Here is a 24,803-nt window from a genome sequence, read left to right on the forward strand (position 1 = left end):
GGACACCCCAACTCCCCTCCCCTCCCACTTCCCCGCAAATAGTGGGTGCTGCAAAAGGTGTGAACAGACGGGGGAGGGCCCTGGTGTTTGGGGAGGGGGTCAAATGTGGTGGTGGTGGGGGAATAGGGTGGGCTTTGCAGACGAGCACCTTCCATTGAGGGGGTCCGGCACAAACTGCTCCTCACAGAACAGGGCAAAAACAGGGCCTGTTTTTACTAGCCGAAACTGCTCTAAAGTGGGGAGGGGGGGGACCTTCACTCTAAACGCCAGCTGTCCACATTTCTGGAGACGTGTGTGTGTGTGTGTGTGTGCGCGTGCGCATCCACCTGCAGACCCCCCCCCCCCAGTCTACAACCCCTTCTCGGCTGCCAAAACGAAAGAGAAACCGAGGAAGACAAACTCAACGCGGCTTGTGAAATACTTTTCTTCTGGCAAAACGGAGAAGCGCCTACGTGGCGTCGGAGGGAAGGGAGAGTTTTGCCCATTCCGGGCCGTTGCGCTAAAAATACTCGGAGGGTCTTTCGTGCCCTGGGTCAATTCGTCCCAGGAAATCACCGAATTCTGTTAATTATTTATTTCGGCGATGGCCAGAAAAAGAGCAAGGCCGGCTGAGCCACGTTGACGAGGCTGATGGCCAAGGTTGGTTGACCCCTCCCTTTCCCCCCCAAGCACAAAGTCCACCTTGGCTCCAAAAGGTGAGGTTTTTTTTTGGGGGGGGGGTGCCAGGAAAAACCCACCACCTCCAACGAAATGCTACCACAATGTTTTTGGAGTTGTGCTACCTCTCTGGTTAACCATGATTGGGGACTCCTGGCCCGGATTAGGAAGTCGCCAGTCGCCCCCACTCAACAAGGTCCAGAATTAATAAATCCACACAAAATTGCGCTGCGTTCTATACACTTTCGACTTTCTGCTCCTGCAAATCTCCTTCTGAAACGAGGGAAGCCCAATAAATCAGAGGGGAGGAAAAATAGCAGAACTTCCAAAGTTTCACACCTTGCTCAAATGTTATCCTCCCCTCCCAGATGAGTGTGTGTGTGTGTGTGTGTGTGTGTGTGTACATACATACACACACAGACATGCACATACATATACTGTGTTTCCCACAAAATAAGACTGGGTCTTATACTGATTTTTGCTACAAGAGACATATTATTAGCACAGTGAAGGCCAACCATTTCTGTGCCCACGCTTGCCTTCCCGCGCATCAGAACCTGGAAGAGCAGCATTCTGGCACGCACGCACGCGCTGGCACCCAAATTTCCGCCCCAACCAACAGCTGGCTGCCACACTAGGGAAACCCGGAAGTCCGAGTGCCGGTGTGGAAATGTGTGCCGGAATGCTGCTCTTCTGGAGTTCAGGGCCAGTACACGTATGTGCACAGGAACACGGAAAGGAGCCAGTGAGGTCATACGTCCTGCACAGGATGGCGCCGTGTGCCTCTACGGCATCATGGCTCGTTTCCCAGTAAGCCTTACTTTTGGGGAAAATACGGTAGTCACTGCGTCCGTCTGGCTGACGAGCGTAACTGGGGCTTAATTTTGGGATAGGTCTTATATTACGAGCATCCTGAAAAGAAACCACGCAAGGGCTTATTCTCCAGCTGGGTCTTAGTTTAGGGGAAAAGGTGCGTGAGGCTCAAGTGACCCTTTGCAACTGGAGTCCCCTCCGCCTGGGTGGAAACGGCTCTTGAATTCTCCCACCTGACGTGAGCATCGGATGGGGGAAGATAAAAGCAGGAAGTCCGAAGGGGCAGAGGGGACGACGCACAAGACAATCACATCACACCCACAAACACAGCCGCGCCTAAGAGAGAATCATCTACCGGGGAAAGGGGGGGGGGGAGGAAAAGACGGGTCCTCTGGTCAGCCAGCCGTTTTGAGGGGCTACTGCCCCACCACGAAACACCCACCTTTGAGGGAGCCAAGTGGTGGGGTAGAGAAACAAAAGTAATTTGGGGACCTGAATCAGGCCCCCTAGAAACACGAACCGCTGACCGGAGGCCACTGCCTTTTGGGGAGGTGGGATGCGGGGATCTTTCTCCCTAGCCAGCTCTCCAAAGGCCTTCTTCCAGAGGAAGAGACCCCTCCCTTTTTGCGGCAGGGGCCTCTGAGCATTAATTCAGGAGGACCCCAGCCCAGCCCTTTTGACTTCCCTGGCCAAGTGCCAGGACCCCCTGCCCTCTGGAAGCACATGGGGGCCTCTTTCTCTGCCAAGCAGCTTCAAAGCTACGGAGAGGGAGGGGGGGATTGTGACTAAATGGGGAGATTTGAGATTTTTATGGGGGGGGGGGAATTCAGCCCTTGCTTTGGGGGGGGGATTCATTTTTACAGCGGTCACAAGCAGTTCTGCTGGGGTGGGGAGAGGCTGGCCCCAGCGGTAGTGTTGCTGGCCGAGCAGAGCGTGGCTGCCCCCGTGGGAGGCCACCGAGACAAGCGGCTGGACCTGTGCCAGGGCTTGTCCACTCTTTCTCCGCTGGGCAGATTGGGAAATGTCCACCTGGCTCAAAGCCTCGCCAAAAAGCCGGGGCGGCTGGAGGCAACCTGACATCTCAAAAACATTTGCAAACAACGTTGTGTACACAGAGAGACAGCAAAAAACAACACCCCCCCCCCCCCAAATAAAAAGGGACGGGAAGGGGTCACCTGGGAACAGGGTCAACATGACCTCACTCGGATCGGCTTATTGCCACGTCAGTCTTGGAGGGGAGCGATGGGGAAGGAAGGATCTGGAAACGGGGGACGATTCCCTCTGAAAGGCGAAATAGAAAATTTTAGCCGCCGGCAACATTTTCTGCCCCGGCGCACAAGCAGATCATGTTCGGCCGAAGGTGGAGCTCCTGCCCCCCCCTGCCCCCCAGGGTTCCCATCGGCAGCCTCGGAAGGAGAGAGGGGAGGGGGCTTCGTTCCCACAAGGCCCGGACAGGATCCCACACAACTTTCTTGCAGGCGTCTCGACGCATCTCTAAATGCTAAGAAGGGAAGGGGGTGGGGAGGACTCGTGCGTGAGTGTGTGTGTGTATACGCATGATTTTAGGGCCTGGCCTTGCCTTAATACGCTCCGCAGGGCCCTCCGTGGCTGGGTGAGTGAGGAATATGTACAAATATTCCCACGGCTCGTCTGAGAAGACCAGAGTCCGTTTTCGCAAACCCTGGGGAATCGCAAAAGGAGCCTTTTCCAATAGAAGAAAAGGAAACGGGGGAAAAAATAATAACAACACGTTTTGAGGACCTCTTTTGCTTCAAACTGGCTGCGCGGAACCCAGAGCAGACGTTGAAAAGGGGGGGGGGGCTCAATTTTGGCCAAAAAAAAAGAGAGAAAAAAAAGTTCCTTGAACAGATAACGAATTGAAACCGACTGACAAACGCAGCACAGAGGGAGTCCGCGGGAGCCTTCGGCCCAACTCCCTCCCACACACACCCCGCTTCTAAATCACTACAAAACCCGCCCCCTTGAACAAACGGACCGAAGGGAGCGCGAAAGCCCTATTTCACCTTTTCCTTTTTTATAAAAAAGAAACCTTCAGACCCGCCCTCACCCTCTTTCCAGACCCCCCCAAGGCCCCTTCTGGCCTTTTTCCTTTTTTTTTTTCTTTACACCGTAAATACATATAGGGACATACGTACAGATAGCGAGCGGGTTATCTGTAGGTATGCGTGGAAAACGGACAAACGTACAATTAAGGTCGTCCTTACGGTCCGAGCCCATCAAAAAAAACTGGAACGAACCGGGAACCGAGAACGGCGGCGCCTTAAGAGACTCCAGGGAAGCCGCACAACGGCCGGAAATCCTTCGCCGAAGAGCCTCGGTGTGCCGGACTCTGCCCGATCCGAGCGCACCGCGTGGGCACATCCAGCGGGGTCGCCAGCCCGCAGCGCAAAGCTGGCTCCTTTCACCCATGGCGGCCGGCGGGGCAGAAGTTTCCGGCCACCGATAATTGCTGCAGGAAGACCGACGTTTGAGCCAACCGATGGCCGCGTAGGGCAGGTGCCGGCACAGATCCACACGCGGGCGTTCCCGGGGGAAGAGGCTGCAAGTCCAACGGAAGCAAGCGCTGCGTCCATTCCAGGCTGACCCCAAGTGTGTTTGTGTGTATATATAAGATATATATATACTGTATATATGTTTCTGAAAACGACCCCCCCCCCCCGTCCCCAAAACTCTCTTGCTTGAAAACGACCAGCTGGAAGGAGAAGACGGAGGCCGGCTGGGATCAAATCCTGCTGTCGCCGGGAGGGGCTCCAGAGCAAAGGGAGGGTGGGGGGGCAAGAGGACGGTGGCCAGAGGCGAACGCTCAGCGGAAGGCCGAAAGGAGAGAAACGGAGTCCGGGGCAGCGTTGGAGGCAGGGTTCTTCCTAGCGCATGGCTGATCCCTAAGGCAGTGCTTCGGGCGAGAGGGGCGAGTAAGGCAGCGGCCGCAGTCCAGGGTGCGGGGCCCCCTGTCCTAATCCCAGAGAGACCGAAGAGAAGCGGGCGGGTCCTGCTCCCGAGGCCGAGGGTCACGTGGCCACCGCCTCCAGGTAGCTCTGCAGCTTCCGGACGGTGGTCTCGTCCAGGGAGAAGAGGTCAAAGTCGAAGGTGGTGTTGGTGACGTTGAAGTGGCCCGTCTCTTCAATCAGGTTGACGATCTGAGGAAGAGGAGGAGGAGGAAGGCATGGGTGTTAAAAGACTCTGCCCTGCGAGACGTTCAGAGGTAGCTGTGGCTTTGCCACACCCTTCGACGAGTCGCCGTTCCAAGGGACAAACTTGGGAAGGATATTTTTCACGAGGGGCGATTGGGGAGCTGAAGAGGATTTCTCGAGGACGTTTCGTGGCCCCACTAGGTAACGTCATCATTGCGAGAAGGGAGTGGGGTTTGTGGAGAGGAGGGAGAGGAGGACTGTGGGGGTCCTTGGTGCTCTCTGAGCTGGGTGGTTTTCTGGCGGACGTTTCACGACCCAACTAGGTAACATCATCAGTGCTATCCTCACAATCATCATCACTGGCATTGATGCTATTACCTAGTTGGGTGATAAAACGCCTGCAAGCAAAACCACCCAGCTCAGAGAGCACCCAGGACCTCATAGTCCTCCTCCCCACAAACTTCACTCCCTTCTATCACTGATGATGTTACCTAGCTGGGTCATGAAACGCCTCCAAGGAAACCACCCAGCTCAGAGGGCACCAAAGTCTCCTTGGGTGGATCCTGAGCTATAAACATTCCCCTTTATCAGCACTTAGGATTGCCGCAGCGTCTCGTACTGATCACGTGATCCAAATTTGGGCGCTTGGCAACTGTCTCATATTTGTGATGGCCACAGCGTCCTGGGGGTCACGTGATCCTCGTTTGCGATCTTCTGGGCAAGCAAAATCAAGGGGGAAGCCAGGTTCACTTAGCAACCAGGTCACTAACTGAATATGGACGTTAACAACCATGGCGAGAAGGGTCGTGACAAGGGGGCAAAAACTCTCTTAACCACCGTCCCCACTTAGCAACTGAAATTTCGGGCTCAATCGTGGTCGTAAATCGAGGAATATGTATAGGAGGCCGTAACGCAACACGCTGAAATGTAGACCGGCCTGCAGCTGCCTCCCCTCCTCCCTGAACCCATTTCTCCATTGGGTAAATTAATCGCTCTGAATTGTGGCCGTAACCCTCTGAATTGGGCTGGAGGGGGGGGGGGCACCAATTCATCGCCTGCCTCCCAGTTTCCCGAAATTCCCAGTTTGTGCTGGTCCAAGGAATTCTGGGAGGCTGCAGAGGCCAGGCTGGTCATCGGCCAGAGGGTCCTGCAGGGAGCAAGGGGGTTGGACTAGATGACCCCAAAGGTCCCTTCCTACTCGAGGATTCTAAATCCCCATTGGCAAAGGGGGGGGGCATCATTCTGGGGTTAGGCTGCGAGACGTCCCAGGACTTCCTGCTCCCCCCCCCCTTTTCCCGCTCTCGACAGCACCTGCCTCCTTCGGAGCCTCATGAGGAATTCGGAATTATAAGAATATAATGACTGAAGCATGAGGTTATTTCAAATGGTGCAGTGTTGCTTTAAGAGCAAAGCAGGGGGGCTCCTGTGCCGCTTCCCAATGCTTCCCAGGCTCTCTAGCGGCCCCTGGTGGCGCAGGGGTTGCACTGAAGCGTTGCAGACAAAAGCTCTGGCCCCACAGCCAGCAGTTCGATCCTTGGCCGGCTCACGGTTGACTCAGAATTCTCTCCTCCCTTCCGAGGTCGGTCAAAGGAGGACCCAGATGGTTGGGGGGAACAAGAGGCTGACTCTGTAAACCGCTTAGAGAGGGCTGGAAAGCACTGGGAAGTGGTATATAAGTCTAAGGGCTAAGTGGGAAGGAAGGAAGGAAAAAAAGGAAGAATGGAAGGAAGGAAAGGAAAAGAAAGAAGGAAAAGAAGAAGGGAAGGAAGAAAGGAGGGAGGGAAGGAAAGGGAGGGAAGAAAGAAAGGGGAGGGAAGAAAAGGAGGGAGGGAAGGAAAGAAGGGAAGGAAGGAAGAAAGGAAGGAAAGGAGGGAGGGAAAGAAAGGGAAGGAAGAAAGGAAAGCAGGGAAGGAAGGAAGGAAAGGAGGGAGGGAAAGGAAAGGAAAGGAAGGAGGGAGGGAAAGGAAGAAAGGAAAGGAGGGAAGGAAGGGAAGAACGTAAGGAAGGAAAGGAAGAAGGAAGGAAAGAAGGGAAGGAAGGAAAGGAGGGAGGGAGGGAAAGGAAAGGAAGGAAGGAAAGAAAGGGAAGGAAGAAAGGAAAGGAGGGAAGGAAGGAAGGAAAGAAAGGAAGGAAAGGAGGGAAGGAAGGAAAGGAGGGAGGGAGGGAAAGGAAAGGAAGGAAGGAAAGAAAGGGAAGGAAGAAAGGAAAGGAGGGAAGGAAGGAAGGGAAGAACGTAAGGAAGGAAAGGAAGAAGGAAGGAAAGGAGGGAAGGAAGGAAAGGAGGGAGGGAGGGAAAGGAAAGGAAGGAAGGAAAGAAAGGGAAGGAAGAAAGGAAAGGAGGGAAGTAAGGAAGGGAAGAAGGGAAGGAAGAAAGGAGGGAAGGAAGGAAGGGAAGGGAAGGAAGAAAGGAAGGAAAGGAGGGAAGGAAGGGAAGAAAGGAAGGAAAGGAGGGAAGGAAGAAGGGAAGGAAGAAAGGAAGGGAAGGAAGAAAGGAGGGAGGGAAAGGAAAGAAAGAAAGGGAAGGAAGAAAGGAAAGCAGGGAAGGAAGGAAGGAAAGAAAGAAGGAAGGAAAGGAGGGAAGGAAGGAAAGGAGGGAGGGAGGGAAAGGAAAGGAAGGAAGGAAAGAAAGGGAAGGAAGAAAGGAAAGGAGGGAAGTAAGGAAGGGAAGAAGGGAAGGAAGAAAGGAGGGAAGGAAGGAAGGGAAGGGAAGAAGGGAAGGAAGAAAGGAGGGAAGGAAGGAAGGGAAGGGAAGGAAGAAAGGAAGGAAAGGAGGGAAGGAAGGGAAGAAAGGAAGGAAAGGAGGGAAGGAAGAAAGGAAGGGAAGGAAGGAAAGGAGTGAGGGAAAGGAAAGAAAGGGAAGGAAGAAGGAAAGCAGGGAAGGACGGAAGGGAAGAAGGGAAGGAAGGGAAGAAGGGAAGGAAGGAAGGAGGGTAGGAAGGAAGGGGCAAGGAGGCTGACTCTGTAAAAGCCCTCTGAAGCAGCCCTCCCTCCCTCTGACAGAGCCCCTGGAGACCCCCCCCTCACCTGCTGCAGGACGTTGCGCTCCCGTAAAGCCATCAGCCGCCGGTGAAGCTCCACCAACTCATCTGTGTAGGCCTGGGGGGAGGAGGAGGGGGGGGGGAGAATAGAGGGGGGGGGGGAGACCAGGTTAGCCAGGAGGCTCTAACTGGGGGGCCCTGGAGGGTCTCCCCGGGGGTTTTCCTTCAGGGCTAGACTGAGGGTGTTACCTCGCTGGGTGGCGAAACGCCTGCAAGCTCAGGGCCCCAAAGAGCATCTGAGACCGGGGGGGGGGGGGGGGGGAAAGGGGGGGCACAAAGGAGCCGACCCCAAAAGAGAGCGAGGGGTACCTTGTCGTAAGTCCCTTTCTTTAAGATCTTCTCCGGTTTATTGCAGGACTCCGGACTTTTCCTGCCGGACACCTGAGACGGAAAGCGGGAAGAAGAATCGGGGAGAAAGGTTTCATTTCCCAAGCAACCCAGCCCCAAACACAGGCAGTCCTCAGTTTAGTGACCGTTCGTTTAGCGACTATTTGAAGTCCCAACAGCGTTGGGGAAAAAAGGTACTTTTTGGACCGTGATTCGCACTTACGACCGTGGTTATGTGATCGGATTTGAAGTGGCTCGTATTTATGACGGTCATGGTCATAAACTGGAGGTGGGGTCACCAGATCCCCCTTTGATGAGCAAAGTTGAGGGGGGGGAGCCAGATTAACTTAACAACGGTGTGACCAATCTATCAACAGCAGTGATTCGCTTACCAACCACAGCAAAAAGGTTGTAAAGCGGGACAGGATCCGCTTAACGAAATGTCCTTTGTGCAGCAGCGGAAATTTTGGGCTCAATTCTGGTCATTGTGTACAGGTAGTCCTCGACTTAACGACCACAACTGAGCCCCAGAGTTTCCACTGCTAAGCGAAGGACATTTTGTCTCGTTTTACGACCTCCCTTGGGGGTGGTGGGGGCGACTCCCTGAGGGTCTTAAGGGAACCCAGCATCCCCCACCCCAGCTCTGCTTTTCAGAAGGTCCCAAAAGGGGATCACACTGCGACCGTTGTAAGTACGAACCGGTTGCCAAGCATCCCATTTCGATCACGCTACCGCGGGGAGGCTACGACGGTCGTAACTGTGAAAAACCAGTCATTTTTCTCAAAGTTGTTGTGACTTCCGACGGTCGCTAAACAAGTGGCTGGGATTTGAGTCCTGGAAGCCGGCCTACTGAGGAATGAAGTCCCTCCCCTCCCTCTTCGCTCCTCCCCCATAAAAAACAGTGCAGTCCTCGACGTACGGCGGTTCGTTTAGCGACCGTTCAAAGTTACAACGGCCCTGATAAAAAGGATAATGACATTTTTTTTCACACTTATGACCATTGCAGCATCCCCAAGGTCACAGGATCAAAATCCAGATGCTTAGAAACTGGCTCATATTTATGACGGTCGCCGTATCCCGGGGTCACCTGACCCCCTCCCTTTTGCGACCCTTCTGACGAGCAAAATCAACGGGCAAGCCATCGCTTAACAACCGTGCTGCTAACTTAACAACTGCAGAGATTCGCTTAACGACCATGCCAAAAAAGGGTCGTAAGATGGGGCAAAACCCACTTAATGAATTCCTCCCCTCCTCTTTGGGCCGGAGGGATTTTCCTCTGACCCAGTGGACTCCCCCTCTCCCTCCCCCCCCCACATCTTCCCAACTTAAATCAGCCCTGGAAACAGGTGAGGAGGCTGCTTTTCCTGCCCCCCTCCAAGGACCCCCCAGCCCCCGTCTGGGCAAGGGGTGGCTGGGTGTGCCCTCCCCCACCTCTTATCCCCCCCCTCCCCAGGGGCTCCAGATGAGGCGCCTGGCACAGCTGAGCTGCTTTCCAGGGCTGGAGGCTGCGTGCGCGGGAGGAGGAGGCTGACCTTATTGTTGGCGGAGGGGCCCTTCTGCCTGGGGGGCGTGTCTCGACTCGGCAGGCAGGAGTCGGCGCTGTTGTCGGTGTCGCTGTCGCTGTGGCTGAGCCTGAAAAACAGGGGGGCTGGGAGTTAGGGGAGAAGTGGGGGTGGGGGAAGGTGGAGCCCCCAGTCCAAGTAGGAGAGAATAATAGAATAGAAAAGAATAGAATGAATTAGAATAGTTAAGGAATAAGGCGAGAATAGAAAATAGAGGAGAATGAATTAGAAGAGAGGAGAAAATAGAAAGAGAATAGAAGAGAAAATAGAAGAGGAAATAGGAAGACAGAAAAGAATATAGAGTCGAGTAGAATAGGAGCAGAAGAATAGAATAGAAGACCTTGGAGGTCTTCCAGTCCAGCCTCCTGTTCAATCGTATAGATACGACCCCCGCCTGCCTTTCTATCCTTATTCCTTATTTATTCTATTCTATTATTCTATCCTTATTCCTTATCTATTCTATTCTAATTCATTCTTCTGTTTTCTATTCTAGCCTTTCTTAATTCTATTCTATTCTTATTCCTTATCTATTATTCTACCCTTATTCCTTATTTATTCTATTATTCTATCCTTATTCCTTATTTATTCTATTCTATTATTCTATCCTTATTCCTTATTTATTCTATTCTATTATTCTATCCTTATTCCTTATTTATTCTATTCTATTATTCTATCCTTATTCCTTATCTATTCTATTCTAATTCATTCTTCTGTTTTCTATTCTAGCCTTTCTTAATTCTATTCTATTTTTATTCCTTATCTATTCTATTATTCTATCCTTATTCCTCATTTATTCTATTATTCTATCCTTATTTACTCTATTCTATTATTCTACCCTTATTCCTTATTTATTGTATTATTCTATCATTCTTTATCTGTTCTATTCTATTATTCTATCCTTATTCCTTATCTATTCTATTATTCTATCCTTATTCCTTATCTATTCTATTATTCTATTCTATCCTTATTCCTTATCTATTCTATTCTATTATTCTATCCTTATTCCTTATCTATTCTATTATTCTATCCTTATTCCTTATGTATTCTATTATTCTACCCTTATTCCTTATTTATTCTTATTCTATCCTTATTCCTTATTTATTCTATTCTATTGTTCTACCCTTACTCCTAATTTTTATTCCATTCTATTGTTCTACCCTTACTCCTAATTTATTCCATTCTATTATTCTATCCTTATTTCTTATTTATTCTATTCTATTATTCTATCCTTATTCCTTATCTGTTCTATTCTATTCTTCTACCCTTATTCCTTATTTGTTCTGTTCTATTCTACTCTATTTTCTATTCTATTCCTGATCCTCTTATTCCATTCCATTCGCTTGTTATGTATGTGAACTCTTTTAAGAGCAGGCAACACAACCTCATTTTCAATGTGTGCCATTGTGCACGCATGACAATAAAGGTTATCCATCTATCTATTGGGGAGGGGGTGGGGGGTGGGGTTCCAGAAAGGGCCCTTGAACTGGATCGCAGCTTCGTCCTCTCCCCTTCCTTTCCCCTCCCCTCACCCCAAAGGGTTGCAGAGAGGAACAGAGGCCAGCTGGGAGGAACCCACCCCCCCCACAAAAAAAGGAGGAGGGAGGGTGTGTGTGGGGGGGGGGAATGTGTTCCCGCTCTCACCTGGCCTCTCTGCTGATGGGCGTGGACTTCACGGCCACCTCTTCTCCGGAGGAAGTGTCGTCATCGTCTGATTCTTCTGACTGCAGGTCCTCCACCATGGAACGCAGCGGCCCTGCGAGCAGGAAGCTCAGCGCTTAATAAAAAGGGTGGGGGGGCTGGAGAAGGGGCTGGGAGGAATTGGGGCAGTGGGAGTGCGGGCCTTCTCAGGGGTTGAGTGCAGGGCGCCCGGCTGCCTTCGCGTCCTCCTGTCCCCTGGTGAGGCGGCCTGGCACAAGCGTGGGGACAACCCTCTTCGCGGGGCCACCCTTGAAGTCTGTTCGGAAACTTTCGGCTGGAGCCCGGTGTGGGCCCGAGAGCCATCTTTGGGGAGGGGGCCCGAGGGTGGCCCCTATTACACAGCCCTGCCCCGCCAACTTCACTGGGTACCCATCTGCTCAACCTGGGCTGAATTCCCCGTGCTGGCTGGGGGATTCTGGGAGTTGGAGTCCAGCCCTCTTAAAGTGGCCACGGTTGAGAGATTCTGAGCCGAGGGGTCCAGGGGCCAAAGGGCTCTGCGGGAGGACCAGGGTCCCAGCTGCAGGGCAGAGGCTGCGGCACCAACCCACCGGACGAAGCTGGGGGTCTTTGGAGGGCCCTTCATCATAGCAACCCTGGGCAGCCCCTTCCAGCACCCGGAGGTGGCCGGGCTGTGTGTGGGGAGGCTGAGTGCAAGCCTCCATGGAGTGGGGGGCAGGGGGGGCCTCCTACCTTGACTGTGGTTCTGAGAGGGCTCGAAATCTGAGTCGGAGCTGGAGTCGGAACTGGAACTGGAGTTGGAAGGACTGGAAACGGCAGACTTTGCCGCCCCCAGAAAAGGACGAAGAAGAGAGAAGAATGTCAATAAAAGAGAGGAGCCCCCTCCTGCCCCCACCACGCCCTCCTCAGACCCATCATTCATTCAACCACCCACCACCCCTCCACCCATCAATCTACTCATCCACTCGCTCACCTACTGTCACCCATCCACCACTCACTCACTTTCACTCACCCATCCATCTACTCACCCTCTGTCACCAATCCACTCACCTATCCATCCACCACTCACTCGTCAACCACTCACCCATCCATCCACTCATCCACTGTCACCCATCCACTCACTCATTCACTCACCCATCCACCCACTACTCACCCATCCATCCACCACTCACTCATTAACAAACCACTCATCCATCCACTCACCCATCCCCTCTCATCCATCCATGCATCCATCCACCACTCACGCATGCATCCACTCACCCACTGTCACCCATCCACCCACTCATTCATCAACTAACCACTCACCCATCCCCCCACTACTCATCCATCCATCCATCCATCCACTCACTCACCCATCCACCATTCACGCATCCATCCACTCACCCACTGTCACTCACCCACCCACTCATTCATCAACTAACCACTCACCCATCCCCCCACTACTCATCCATCCATCCATCCATCCACTCACTCACCCATCCACCACTCACGCATCCATCCACTCACCCACTGTCACTCACCCACCCACTCATTCATCAACTAACCACTCACCCATCCATCCACTCACCCATCCACCCACTACTCATCCATCCATCCACTCACCCATCAGTGACTCTGGGCAGCATGAGGTTTATAATATATATATTTTGTACAGGTAGTCCTCGACTTACAACCAGAATTGAGCCCAAAATGTATGTCGCTAAGTGACTTTGATCCAATTTTTACGAACTTCCCTCGCCACTTTTGTTCAGCAAATCCCTGAAAGCGTTCGCTCCGTCACACGGGAAGTGAATCGGCCCCTCCCCACCCCCCCCTGGACTTTGGTTGTCAGGGGGTCGCAAAAGCGGGATCACGCAACACCCCCGGGGATGCCAGCGACCGTCTTAAACATGGGTCGGCTACCAAGGGCCCGTGTATAAATCATGTGGCCGTGCGAATGATGCAACGGCCGCTAAGTGTGGAAACCAGAGACCCTTTTCTCAGTGCGAGTGCAGCTTTGAACGGTCACTAAACGAACGGTCGTTAAGTCGAGGACTACCCGAATGCCCCGGGCAACCCCCCCCTCCCTCCCCAAGTGGGCAGAAGGGAGCCCTCTTTCCTGGCCGGCCCTCACCTCGGACTTGAGCGAGACCTCGTCCTCCGAGTTGGACTCCTCGGCCACTGTCACCTCCACGGGCTTCTTCATGGCCTTGGCTTCGCTCTCCGGCTTGGCCTTCTCGGCTTTGGCGCTGGGCCCCTTCTCCTTGGGCAGCTTCTTCTCCGCGTAGGAGGCAGAGGAGGAGGAGGTGGTGGTGGTGGTGGTGGTGGTCCGGTGGGCGTTGGTGGGGAGGGTCTTGGCTCCCTTGGAGCTGTTCTTCTTGGGCTTCTTGGCCATGGGCTTGGGCGACTCCACCGCCAGGGGCCGCTTGGCCAAGGGCTTCCCTTCGGGGGCCGGGGGCGCCCCCACCTTGGGCGAGGCGTTCTCCAGCTTGTGCTCCTTCAGGGCCAGCTTGGCCTCCTTGAGGGCGGCCTTGGGGAGGGGCTTCTCCTCCTTCGGGCCTTTGTTCTCGGTGGCGTGTTTCTTGGAGGGCTCCTTGGCGGCCTTGCTGGCTTCCCGCTCTGGGTCTCGTGAGGAGCCTTTGCTCTCCGAGTCTTTCCGGGGCCTCTCCCGGTGCTCCCGGGTGACTTTGTGGGACTTGGGGAGTTTGCCCCCCTCTTTGTTCACCTCCTAGACATCGGAGGAAAAAAGACAGAACAGAATCACATTGCTGGAAGGGACCTTGTAGGTCATCTAGTCCAACCCTCTGCCTAAGAAGACCCTACACCATTTCTGACAAATGGCTGTCCAGTTTCTTCTTGAAAGCTTCCAGGGATGAAACTCCCACAGCTTCCTTATTTAATGTTTCAGCCTCCAGTTCCCTGATCACCCTGGTTGCTCTTCTCTGCCCTCTTTCCAGAGTCTCAGCATCTTTTTGTATAGTGCAGTGTTCTGACCCCCCTCCTCCCACACCAACACACACTCTGAGCCAGAGATAAGTTACGGCATTTAATTAACAGACAGACAGGTCCTTGGCAGCAAACCGGCACAGACAAGCTTGGGCAGGGATAAACACAGATAAGGCTTGGCAGCAATCCAGCCTGCCAAGCTCATAACAATGTTCTCCGACATTCGTTCCTGCGTTGACTTCTGCAAAGAGGGGCATGTGCACAAGGAGTCTTTTTATAGTCTGGAGAGGAGCCTAATGACCACCAGCTGAGTACAATCATCTCCTGTAATTGCATAATTGTTCCTGACGCCTAGTAGCTCTTCGATGGCGTGCATCCAGGAACAACTCACTACTGGCCTACGGCTCACTCTCCCTTGTCTCCTCCACACTGGCTCAGGTGCCTCCTGGTGGCCAACCAGCCTCTCTGCGCCCTGCTCAGAGTCGGAACCCTGTCCAGGGTCCTCCACATCCTCCAGAGCCGACTCAGAGGGCCCCTCGCTGTCAGAGTCTGGTGGCAGCTCCAACGCCTCCTGCTGGGCCACAACAGTGCGGTAACCAGAACTGGGTGCAGGACTCTAGCTGGGATCTTACTAAAGCTTTACAGAGTGGTATTAGTACCTCCTTTGATCTTGATTATATCCCTCTTTTTTTTTTAGCAGATGTTTGTTATTTTTTCCCTTCTACAACATCTTACAGTCATTATATCAACATTGTTATGTCATCATATCAGTACATGTATATAATATTTCGCTTCTATATTTATACACCTTTATACACAGTTCTATATATATTTATATATATATTGTTTTTCGGCTTAATTAATTTTATTCTTGTTTTGCAGCCATTTGTTACCAATTGTTCCAAATTTCATAATATTCCGACTCTTCTTTATCTTTGAATTTCAGTGTTAATTTGTCCATCTCTGCACAATCCAAAGTTTTTTTTTTATCACTAATTCATCCGAGGGGGCATTATTTTGTTTCCAGCATTGGGCAAATGCTATTCTAGCTGTAGTTAGCAGATGTGTTAATATGTACTTAATTTTCTTTGTATATTTCCCTTTGATTATTCCCAGCAGAAAGATTTCGGGTTTGTATTTTATCTGTTCTCCTGTAATTTCTTGCACCCACTTCCAAATTTTTGTTCAATATTTTTGTGTTTCCGGGCAGGTCCACCATATGTGATAAAAAGTCCCTTATACTTTTTTACACTTCCAGCAGGTCGGCTTCATGTTCGGGTACATTTTAGCCAATCTTGTTGGTGATAAATGCCAACGATAAAATATTTTCTACATATTTTCTTTAAGTACTACTGATCGTGTTAATTTATAATTTGTGTTCCAAATTCTTTCCCAATCCACTCGATCTACGTTGTAGCCAAAGTTTTTGGTCCACGCTATCATGCAACCTTTAACTTTTTCTTCTTCTAATGTTACTTCTAATAAATATTTGTAAATTTTCGTTATGAATTTATTTTCCGGGCCAATTAAAATTTTATCTATTTGTTGTAATTCTGTGTATATTCCATATTCTTTTACATCTTTTTTGTATCTCGATTGTAGTTGGAGATATGGCCACCAATCTATATTTATATTCTGCTCCTTTAATTCTGGATTTGTTTTCAAATTCCTCTGGCTGTCTAAAATTTCACTATATCTAACCATTTTCGATAGATCCAGTGTATTGGGATGGGTCATGGCTTCCATAGTGGAAAGCCATGTCGGTATTTTCATGTTTTTCTCCAATTTTATTCCAGACCTGTATCAGTGCATCTCTAATATAGTGTCTGTGAAAGTATTTTTGTTCCTTTTTACCCTCTTCCTATAGGAAAAAATGCCATCCCATTTGCGAATCGTGGCCCTCTAATGTTAGTATTCTTTTATTTTTTAAAGTTATCCAATCCCTGATCCATGTTAGTGCTGCTGCTTTGTAATAAAGCTCCCAGTCAGGGAGTCCCATACCACCTTTGCTTCTGTCATCCTGTAGAGCTTTCAACTTTATCCTGGCTTTCTTCCCTTGCCATATCAATTTTAATATAATCTTATTCAATTCAGTAAAGAAAAAATATCCTAATTTTATGGGGATTGTTTGAAATAGGTATAATAGTCTGGGTACTACATTCATTTTTATCGCTGCTATTCTCCCTAATAATGTTAGTTGTAGTTTCCCCCATAGTTCTAGGTCTTTTTTTATTTGTTGCACTAATTTTGTATAATTTTGAGCACTTTGATGCTGAGTGAATGTTGAGTTTTACTGTCTAATTTACTGTGCACATTTCTTTTTGGTATTGTCCTACACTCCCCTTCCTTTTTTGATTGTAAGCCGCCCTGAGTCCCCTCAGGGAAAAGGGCGGCCTATAAATAAATAAATCTACAAATCTACTTTGCAGTTAGCTATATTCCAAGATATTTAACTTTGTCACTTGGAGTCCTATTATTCTTTCTAATTCTTTATTTTGTTCTTCCTTCAAATTTTTAATTATCATTTTAGGCTTTTCTCTATTAATCTTTAACCCTGCTACATCTCCATATTTTCCTAGTTCTCGCATTAAACTATTTCCTGTTTCTAGTGGGTCTTGCAGTGGCTTTTTTGGCTGCCGCCCCACACAGCTGGCTCCTATTGATTGTCCACTAAGATTCCGAGATCCCTCTCACGGTTACTGCCATTAAACCTGGTTTTTCCCTAGTCTATAATCTATGGCCGTGATGGCGAACCGCTGGCACATATGCCACAGGTGACACGCAGAGCCATTTCTGAGGGCACGCAAGGTGTTGCCCTGTCAGCTCCAGCAAGCATGCACACTCTGGCCAGCTGATTTTCGGCCTTGATTTTTGGCTGTTTTCTGCCTTCTGGAGGATTTATGGAAGCCTCCGGAGGTAGAAAAAACGGTTCCACCACAAAACCGCAAAGCCCTTATCTGTGCCGACATAAGTGCAGAGGCAAATCCGCGGCGTCCGAAGCGCTAAGAAAAACACGACCCTACCGCTGCGACAACAGCGCGGCGACAGAAGGGCGTTCTACATGCTTCGTTCTTTGCCTCTGTACCTCCAAAGGTAGCCCTCCTCCTCCAGCTGACAGCGGCAGTGGGCATGGGGCAAAGTGGGCTGCCCAGCAGCAGCAGCCTGCGGGAAGGGTCCAGCTCAGCTGCGGGGGGCCCGGCAGCGGCGGCGGCTGAGGGTCTCCCGGGGCCGGCGAAGCGGGCTTGCCCGGCAGAGGCAGGCCGCCCTCTTCTTCCTCAACAACATCTCCTTGGACGGGCGGCCGCTGCCGCCGGGCAAGCCCGCTTCGCCGGCCCCGTGACAGCCTCAGCCGCTGCTGCCGGCCCCCCCGCGGGCTTCCTGCTGCCCCCCGCGGCTGAGCTGGACCCTTCCCGCGGGCTGCTGCTGCTGGGCAGCCCACTTTGCCCCGTGCCCACTTCCGCTGTCAGCTGGGGGAGGAGGGCTACCTTTGGAGGCAAGGAACGAAGCATGTAGAACACCCTTCTGTCGCTGCGCTGTTGTCACGGCAGTGATGACGTTGCGGCTTTAGCGACACGGTTTAATCACCGCTATTTTGACGAGCGCGGTTTTGTCATGCCACGAGAAAAAACGGCCCAACGGGCAACCCGGAAGTATGTTCCCAAACATCCGGTTTGCGTGTGGGGCCGTTTTTCCGCCCTCCCCAGGCTCCTAGAAAACCTCTGGAGGGTGAAAAACGGGCCTATCGTGCCCACCAGAAGTCAGAATATGAGCTGTTTCCGGCCTCTGGGGAGGGTGTGTGTGTGTGTGTGTGTGTGTGTGTGTGTCAAGCGCGCATGCGCAGGGGGCACAGTGTGCGCTGGGGCATTAAATTATGGGGGTGGACAAGCGAGTGCGACAGAGCGTGCTTTTGACACCCGAGGCGAAAAAGGTTCATCATGGTTGATCTACGGATTAGTTTCCACCCGTTGCTTCTTCCCCTGCCTTCGGGGGCCCTTGGAGAACAGCTTGGCCCCCCTCCTCTTTATGGCAGCTCCTCAAATATTGGGAGGCGGCCATTGTGTCTCCCCCTAGTCCCTCCTTCCATTAAACCAGACACGCCCAGTTCCTGCAGGGGCACAAAAGTCACATCGACCCCAGTTAACTTTGGGGGACAAAACAAAAACTTTGTACGGTTCCTGGGTGGGCCGAGAAAGACCCTTCCAGGAAGACGAAATCATTACTTACAGAATAATCACCTTGGTGTGGATAACGCTGGTTTTTATGGGTAGCAACTACACCACCGGGAAACATAGCGTGCACCTTGAGCTGCCTCATTAAGGACAATTTTGCTTTAATATTGGTAGTTCTCGAGTTACGACCGCCTAACTGAGCCCGAAATGTCTGTCTCTAAGTAAGCAAGACAGCCAAAATGAGTTCCATCCCATTTTACGACCTTTCTAGCTGTTACGCGAAACCCTGCAGTTAGTAAGCCAGTAGCATGGTTGTTAAGTGAATCCAGTTTCCCGGTGGGCTCTGCTCGTCGCAGGAGGTTGCAAAAGGGGATGGCATGATACTCCCCCCTCCCCCCTCCCGAGACGCTGCGACCGTCGTAAATGTGAACCAGTTTGCCCACCGTCGGAAATTATGGTCGCGTGACCGTGGGGATGCTGCAACGGTCGTTAAGTGTGAAAAATCTTTAGCAATTTGGTGTCACCGGAGGCTGCCTCCTGCTCAACCGGCAGTGTTGAACAACTCCAATTATTAAGAAATTCATTCTGCCCTTTGGAACGAGAATAAAAAGCCGGATGTGTTTTCCACGTCAGGATTTTTTAATTGGAAGGAAACGGCCAGACTGTGGTTTTCCCCGATTTCCTATTTCCCACGGTAAATTATCTCTCTCTCTTTTTCTCACTGAAGCAGTTTCCGGAACTCTCTTCTCTTCGGGACGTTAGGTTATTAATTAAATGGACATTCTAGTCCTCGTTAGAAGCGGTCTTGAAGAACTAGCCATTCCAAGGGCCAAAGGGGGCTGTTGTTGTCCCCCCCCCCAAAAGAGGCAACTGGATTTTCTCCGCTCTGAAGCTGAAGAAGCTTCTTGGATGAGAAGCGAAACGTCTTCCAAGAAAAAGGAAGAAAGCCCAGTTTTCTCTTGCAAAAAAAAAGCACCACAATCAGGAGGACGGAGAATCCCCACAACGATTACACTTGATGGATATATTTTAGGATTATAATTTCCAATTTTCCCCCTTTTTTAATGCTGAAAAACATTTATACATATGTGTGCCTCTGTTAATAGCTTTCATTAGGGACCGAAGTTACAACGGGATTGAAAAAAAGTGACTTATGAAGGTTTTTCACACTTAGGACCATCGCAGCACCCCTGTGGTCACATGTTCAAACTGTTTGGCAACAGACTCATACTTATGACCATCGCAGTGTCCCCGGAGTCACCTGATCCTCGTTTACGACCTTCTGACCAGCAGTCAATGGAGAAGCCAGATTCACATAACCACATTACTAAATGTTAACAGCTGCGGTGATTCACTTAACGACGATGGCAAGAAAAGGTGTAAAATGCGGGCAAAACTCACGTCGCACGACTTTCAGTTAACCACAGGCATTTCGGGCTCCATTGCGGACTCTGTGTATTCCAAAGCGACTCACCTTTGACCCATGAGATGGCTTGGACTTCTTAGGATCAGAGAAGGCCGAGAGGGGGATGGTAGGAAGCATGGGGTAGTCAGGACTCGGCCTGGAGACGGTTTCAGCACCTTCTGGCATGACCATCACCTGGGGGAGAAAACGGCCATCAATCTTGGAAATGCTCCGCCTGCTTCTCATCGGTCAAGAGTCCAGATCAACGGTTTGATCTCCAAACCTGGCGAATTTAAAACCTGTGGACTTCAACTCCCAGAATTCCCCAGCCAGTCAGAAAAAAGACACACGGAGTTACCGTATTTTTCGGCGTATCAGACGCACCATGATTTTAAAGAGGTAAATTGTTTAAAAAAGTTGTTGCACTCTGCACATCTCCCAAACCCTCTGCACGCCTCGCGTTTTGCAAAATAAAAGGACATACAGAGCTTTGGGAGGCTTGTAGAGTGCTCCTGGGGGCTGGGGAGGGGGAAACGGCTCATTTTTTGCCCTCCCCAAGGCCCTGGAGCACTTTGCAGGCCTCCCAAACCCTCTGCACGTCCATTTTTGAGAAGGGGTCGGGGTTTCGGGAGTCCAAAAATGCTGTATTCAGTGTATAAGACGCGCCCAGATTTTCACCCTCTTTTGAGGGGATGGGAAAAGGTGCATCTTATACTCAAGAGAAATACGGTACTTCGGAGTAGTTTCTTTGTTGCTGTTCATCTTACAGGCAGAATCTTATCAGACTGAACCAACCACCTGCGTAACTATAGATTTACTCTGTGAGAATTCTGGAGGAGTTTAGAGTAAGGGGCCCCTGGTGTTTTATTACCCAACTAGGGAACATCATCAGTGCTAGAAGGGGGTGAGGAGGAAGAGAAGATAGTGCAGTCCTTGGGGCTCTCTGAGCTTGGCTGTTTTCTTGCAAACATTTCATGACCCAACTAAGGAACGTCATCAGTGCTAGAAGGGAGTGGGTGTTGTGGCCCGCCAGCAGAGTTAGCAGCAGAGTCGGTCAGTGAGGAGGTTGGGGAGGAGCGTGGGCCAGTCCTGGAGGTTGGGGAAGGCTCGGACGAGAGCTCTGCGTCGGAGGCAGAGAGGGGGCCGAGGCTGTCTGGCAGTAGTGAGGCAGAAGAACAGCGGGAGCCTGTTCCCAGTGTCCGCATGCGCAGAGCTGCCAGAAGAAAAGAATAACTGAGAAATCAGGGTGGACTTGGGAGTAAAGCCGCAGATGGACGGTGAATGGCCCCTCCCATAGGACATAAAAGAGGAGGGAAAGGGAAGAGGGATTTTGCAGGAGACAATTCATCCATCCGGCCGTTAGATTCGTTTCAGGAGTGTGTAGATCTGTCCATGAATCTCAGGGACTCTGTGCCCAGCCTTTCCTTGCACAGCGCCTCCTTTGGAAAATAGTTCCATGGCAGCTTTCCAAGATAGATAAGGTCTGTGGTCCTAAATACTCCTTTGAAAGACTCTTTGCTGAAGGTGAAGGAGAAAAATTCACATTCGTTTAATAAAAGGGGTTTTGTCGGGATTAGGACTCTGCCTCCTACTTTTTTGGGGGGAAGCCCAGGTCAGGACAGTGGGGTTCGAGGTGAGGAGGAGGAGGGGGATTGTGGGATCCTTGGTGGCCTCTGAGCTTGGTTGTTTTATCGCAGATGTTTCCTTAGCCAACGAAGCAACAGAGCTGAAGAAGCTTCTTGGATGAGGAGTGAAACGTCTTCACAAGAAAAACCAGGAAGTCCAGTTGCCTCTTGAAAAAAAAAGCTCCTTTGGGAACAGCACTGAAGATGTTACCTGCTGGGGTTACGAAACGTCTGCAAGGAAACCACCAAGCTCAGAGAGCACACCAAGGGCCCACAGCCCTCCTCCTCCCTTCTAGAACTGATGATGTTTCCTAGTTGGGTAACGAAACGCCTGCAAGGAACCCGGCAATCTCAGAGAGCCGCAAGGATGCCCTCATTTCAACTCCCAGCTACAAATCCATCTCCTCCACTGGAGTTTAAAGTGTTCGCTTTTTTATCCGCCGTTCGTCCATTTCACACGTAGTCCTTAACTTACAACGCTTCTTTTAGGGACTGTTCAAAGTTACAACGGCACTGGGGGGGGGGGAAAAATGACTTGTGACCAGTTTCCACACTTAGGACCACTGCAGCATTCCGACGGTCAGAGGATCGAAATTCAGATATTTGGCAACTGACTTGTATTAATGACGGTCGCAGTGTCGGGGGGGGGGATGTCACATGATTCCCTTTTGCAACCTTCCGACAAGCAACAAGTCAACGGGGGAAACCAGTTCCGCTTAATAGCCGTGTTCCTAAGTTAACAACTGCAGCGATTCACTTAACAACAGTGCTAGGAATGTCGTAAAATGGGGCAAGACTCACTTAGCAACAGAAATTTTGGGGCTCAATTGCGGTCGTTAATTCGAGGACTGCCTGTGCGAGTCCCGGCTGTAGTTCTGTTACAAAGAGCGAAAGGGACTATGTTTTTTCCCCCACACCTTTTCTAGCCTTATTCTTCAGCCTCAAAGAATCAATATCAAAAAGCAAAGGGCAGCAACCCATCACAATACTTTTTAAATTAATTTGGATTTACTGATATTTCTTGTCAGTCACTTCGTTGCCACCAAGATTAACCCAAGTGCAGCGTGTGAACTTTTTAAGAGAATTAAAATCAAGCAAATCGAAACGGCATAAAAACGGCAATTATGAAATAATTGTCCTACTTAAAAGGCGAAGGTTTCCTTCGCGCATATGTGCTAGCCGTTTCTGACTCTAGGGGGCAGTGCTCATCGCCGTTTCAAAGCCAGAGAGCCAGCGCTGTCCGAAGACCTCTCCGTGGTCATGTGGCCGGCATGACTCAACGCCAAAGGTGGTTCCTATTTTTCTACTTGCCTTTTTTACCCGCTTTCGAACTGCTAAGCTGGGACAAGCAACGGGAGCTCACTCTATTATGTGGCGCTAGGGATTCAAACTGTTGAACTTTTCTGATCGAGAAGCTCAGCGTCTTAGCCACTGAGCCGCCCCTTAATTTTTTTATTTTTATTTTTATTTTTTTTTGTTATTTTATTGAAAATTTATATGCCGCCCTTTTCCCTGAGGGGACTCAGGGCGGCTTACAACGATGAAAGCCTGAACCAAATTTAAAACGTTCATAATGTCTTTTAAGTTGACTGGAGAAACAATCGTTTCATCTCCTGCAGGAAAAAACCCGGATTGAGAGTCAAACGTTTCCACGGCCAGAGGGGAAAAAAGATGCCCCCTTCGAAGATGGACAACACGACAACACGCGTGCCATAGGTTCTCCGTCACGATCCTAGTCCCTAGGAAGGGCTACCTGCCCCTTAATCACTCACCCCTCCGGCTTTGATGAGCTTGTGACGGAATTCCTTGGTGGGGTTGTTGAAGGTGAGTTTCTCGCAGCGCAGGTGATTCACCGGCGGGTTTCCTTCCAGGTTGAGGAAAAGGTCGTAGGTGAAGCACACTTTCTTCGGTTCCTCCTGAAAGGAAGAGGCCAAAATCTCAAGAGGTGCCCAAGGGTTTCCCCCCCTCCTGCTCTCTCTCTCTCCGTGTCCGGGCAGCTAAAACAGCCGGAGGAGGAGGAGGAGGAGGAGGAGGAGGAGGAGGAGGAGGAGGAGGAGGAGGAGTGGGTAACCGGGGGAAAGAAATCTCACTCCGAACTCCACCACATCGTTGGCAAATCCTTCTGGGGATTGGACGGGGCCCTGTCAACATTCAGGGTCGAAGTACAGGATGGGAGCATCCAGATATATCAACAAAATCTTGGCTAGGATGTGGCAAAATCCTGCCTGGGCCGAGTCGTGCAGGGCAGACCTGGCATCACCTTAGCTGTCACCATGCCATGCTGAGTGCTGGCAGAGACGGTCTTCGAAAGGACACAGGGCGTTGCTTCTTTCTTTTAAAACTCGCTTGCCCAAAACATTTCGGACACGAGCTTTAAGGGTTAAGGGCTCAGCTAATGAGCCCGGGTGGCCCAGTGGTCAGAGTGCAGTACTGCAGGCTGCTTCTGCTGATCACCGGCTGCCAGCAGTTGGGCAGATTGAATCTCACCAGGCTCCAGGTTGACTCGGCCTTCCGTCCAAGTCCAGTAAAAGGAGGACTTAGATTGTTGGGGTGGTGGTAAGAGGCTGGCTCTGTAAACCACTTAGAGAGGGCTGTGAAGCACTGTGAAGCAGTATAGAAGTCTAAGTGGGAAGGAAGGAAGGAAGGAAGGAAGGAAGGAAGGAAGGAAGGAAGGAAGGAAGGAAGGGGCTGAGTACAAACCAGAACTGGAAAGCACTATGAAGTGGTATATAAATCTAAGTGTGAAGGAAGGAGGGAGGGAGGGAGGGAGGGAAGGAAGAAGTGAGGGAAGGAAGAAAGGAAGGAAGAAGAGGCTGACTATAAACCACTTAGAGGGGGCTGGAAATATAATTATAATTCTGTGCATATAATATATAATTCTAAGTGCGAAGGAAGGAAGGAAGGAAGGAGCAAGTGGCTGACTCTGTAAACTGCTGGAGAGGGCTGTGGAGACTGTGAGGCAGTATAGAAGTCTAAGTGCTATTGCTATTTTCCCAGAGGCACATTAATTAATTTGGGGTGGGAAAGAATGATCCAGAATGATCAGCACAGGTGGGATCGATCAGAGCTGGAATGAACTAATCATACACACCAGGGTTTCCCCCAAAATAAGACCGGATCTTATATTATTTTTTTGCTCCAAAAGACATGTATTAAGGTTTATTTTCCAGGTAGGTCTTAGTTTCAGGAAAGTAGGGTACCTAAATGCATCCATCTGGCTGACAATCGTAACTGGGGCTTATTTTTGGGGGTAGGGCTTATATTACAAGCATCCTGAAAAAAATCATGCCAGGGCTTATTTTCCAGCTGGGTCTTATTTTTTGGGGGGGAGGGGGGACACACGGTAGTCATGATGGTTTTAGGAAAAGGGCAAAGTTTCCTGTTCATCCGTATCTTGACTTGGAAGGTGAAATTGGTTCCCGGGGTTGGCCAGAAGGAAATATTCAGATTAAGAGAGTTGGAAGGGACCTTGTA

At 50.7% G+C, this 24,803-nt stretch overlaps 1 protein-coding gene across 1 annotated transcript in view; it reads right to left on the reverse strand.

Annotated features, from left to right (window-relative positions):
• Positions 1-3,006: 3,006 nt before the first annotated feature.
• MLLT1 (MLLT1 super elongation complex subunit) overlaps positions 3,007-24,803 on the reverse strand; it is a 34,091-nt gene continuing 12,294 nt past the window's right edge. Inside the window, exons 4-12 of the mRNA XM_087703408.1 lie at positions 23,102-23,245; positions 19,774-19,899; positions 13,319-13,912; positions 11,938-12,025; positions 11,191-11,302; positions 9,520-9,619; positions 7,970-8,041; positions 7,647-7,718; positions 3,007-4,628 (exon numbers count right to left, since the gene is read on the reverse strand). Coding sequence (XP_087559534.1) covers positions 4,500-4,628; positions 7,647-7,718; positions 7,970-8,041; positions 9,520-9,619; positions 11,191-11,302; positions 11,938-12,025; positions 13,319-13,912; positions 19,774-19,899; positions 23,102-23,245 — 1,437 coding nt within the window. The 3' untranslated portion in view covers positions 3,007-4,499. The remainder of the gene's footprint in view (positions 4,629-7,646; positions 7,719-7,969; positions 8,042-9,519; positions 9,620-11,190; positions 11,303-11,937; positions 12,026-13,318; positions 13,913-19,773; positions 19,900-23,101; positions 23,246-24,803) is intronic.

This window comes from Thamnophis sirtalis, unplaced genomic scaffold, assembly GCF_051295495.1.
Source record: "Thamnophis sirtalis isolate CommonGarterSnake01/CBP01778 unplaced genomic scaffold, rThaSir2_p1.2 scaffold_1, whole genome shotgun sequence".
In the NCBI taxonomy this organism is placed as follows: Eukaryota; Metazoa; Chordata; class Lepidosauria; order Squamata; family Natricidae; genus Thamnophis; species Thamnophis sirtalis.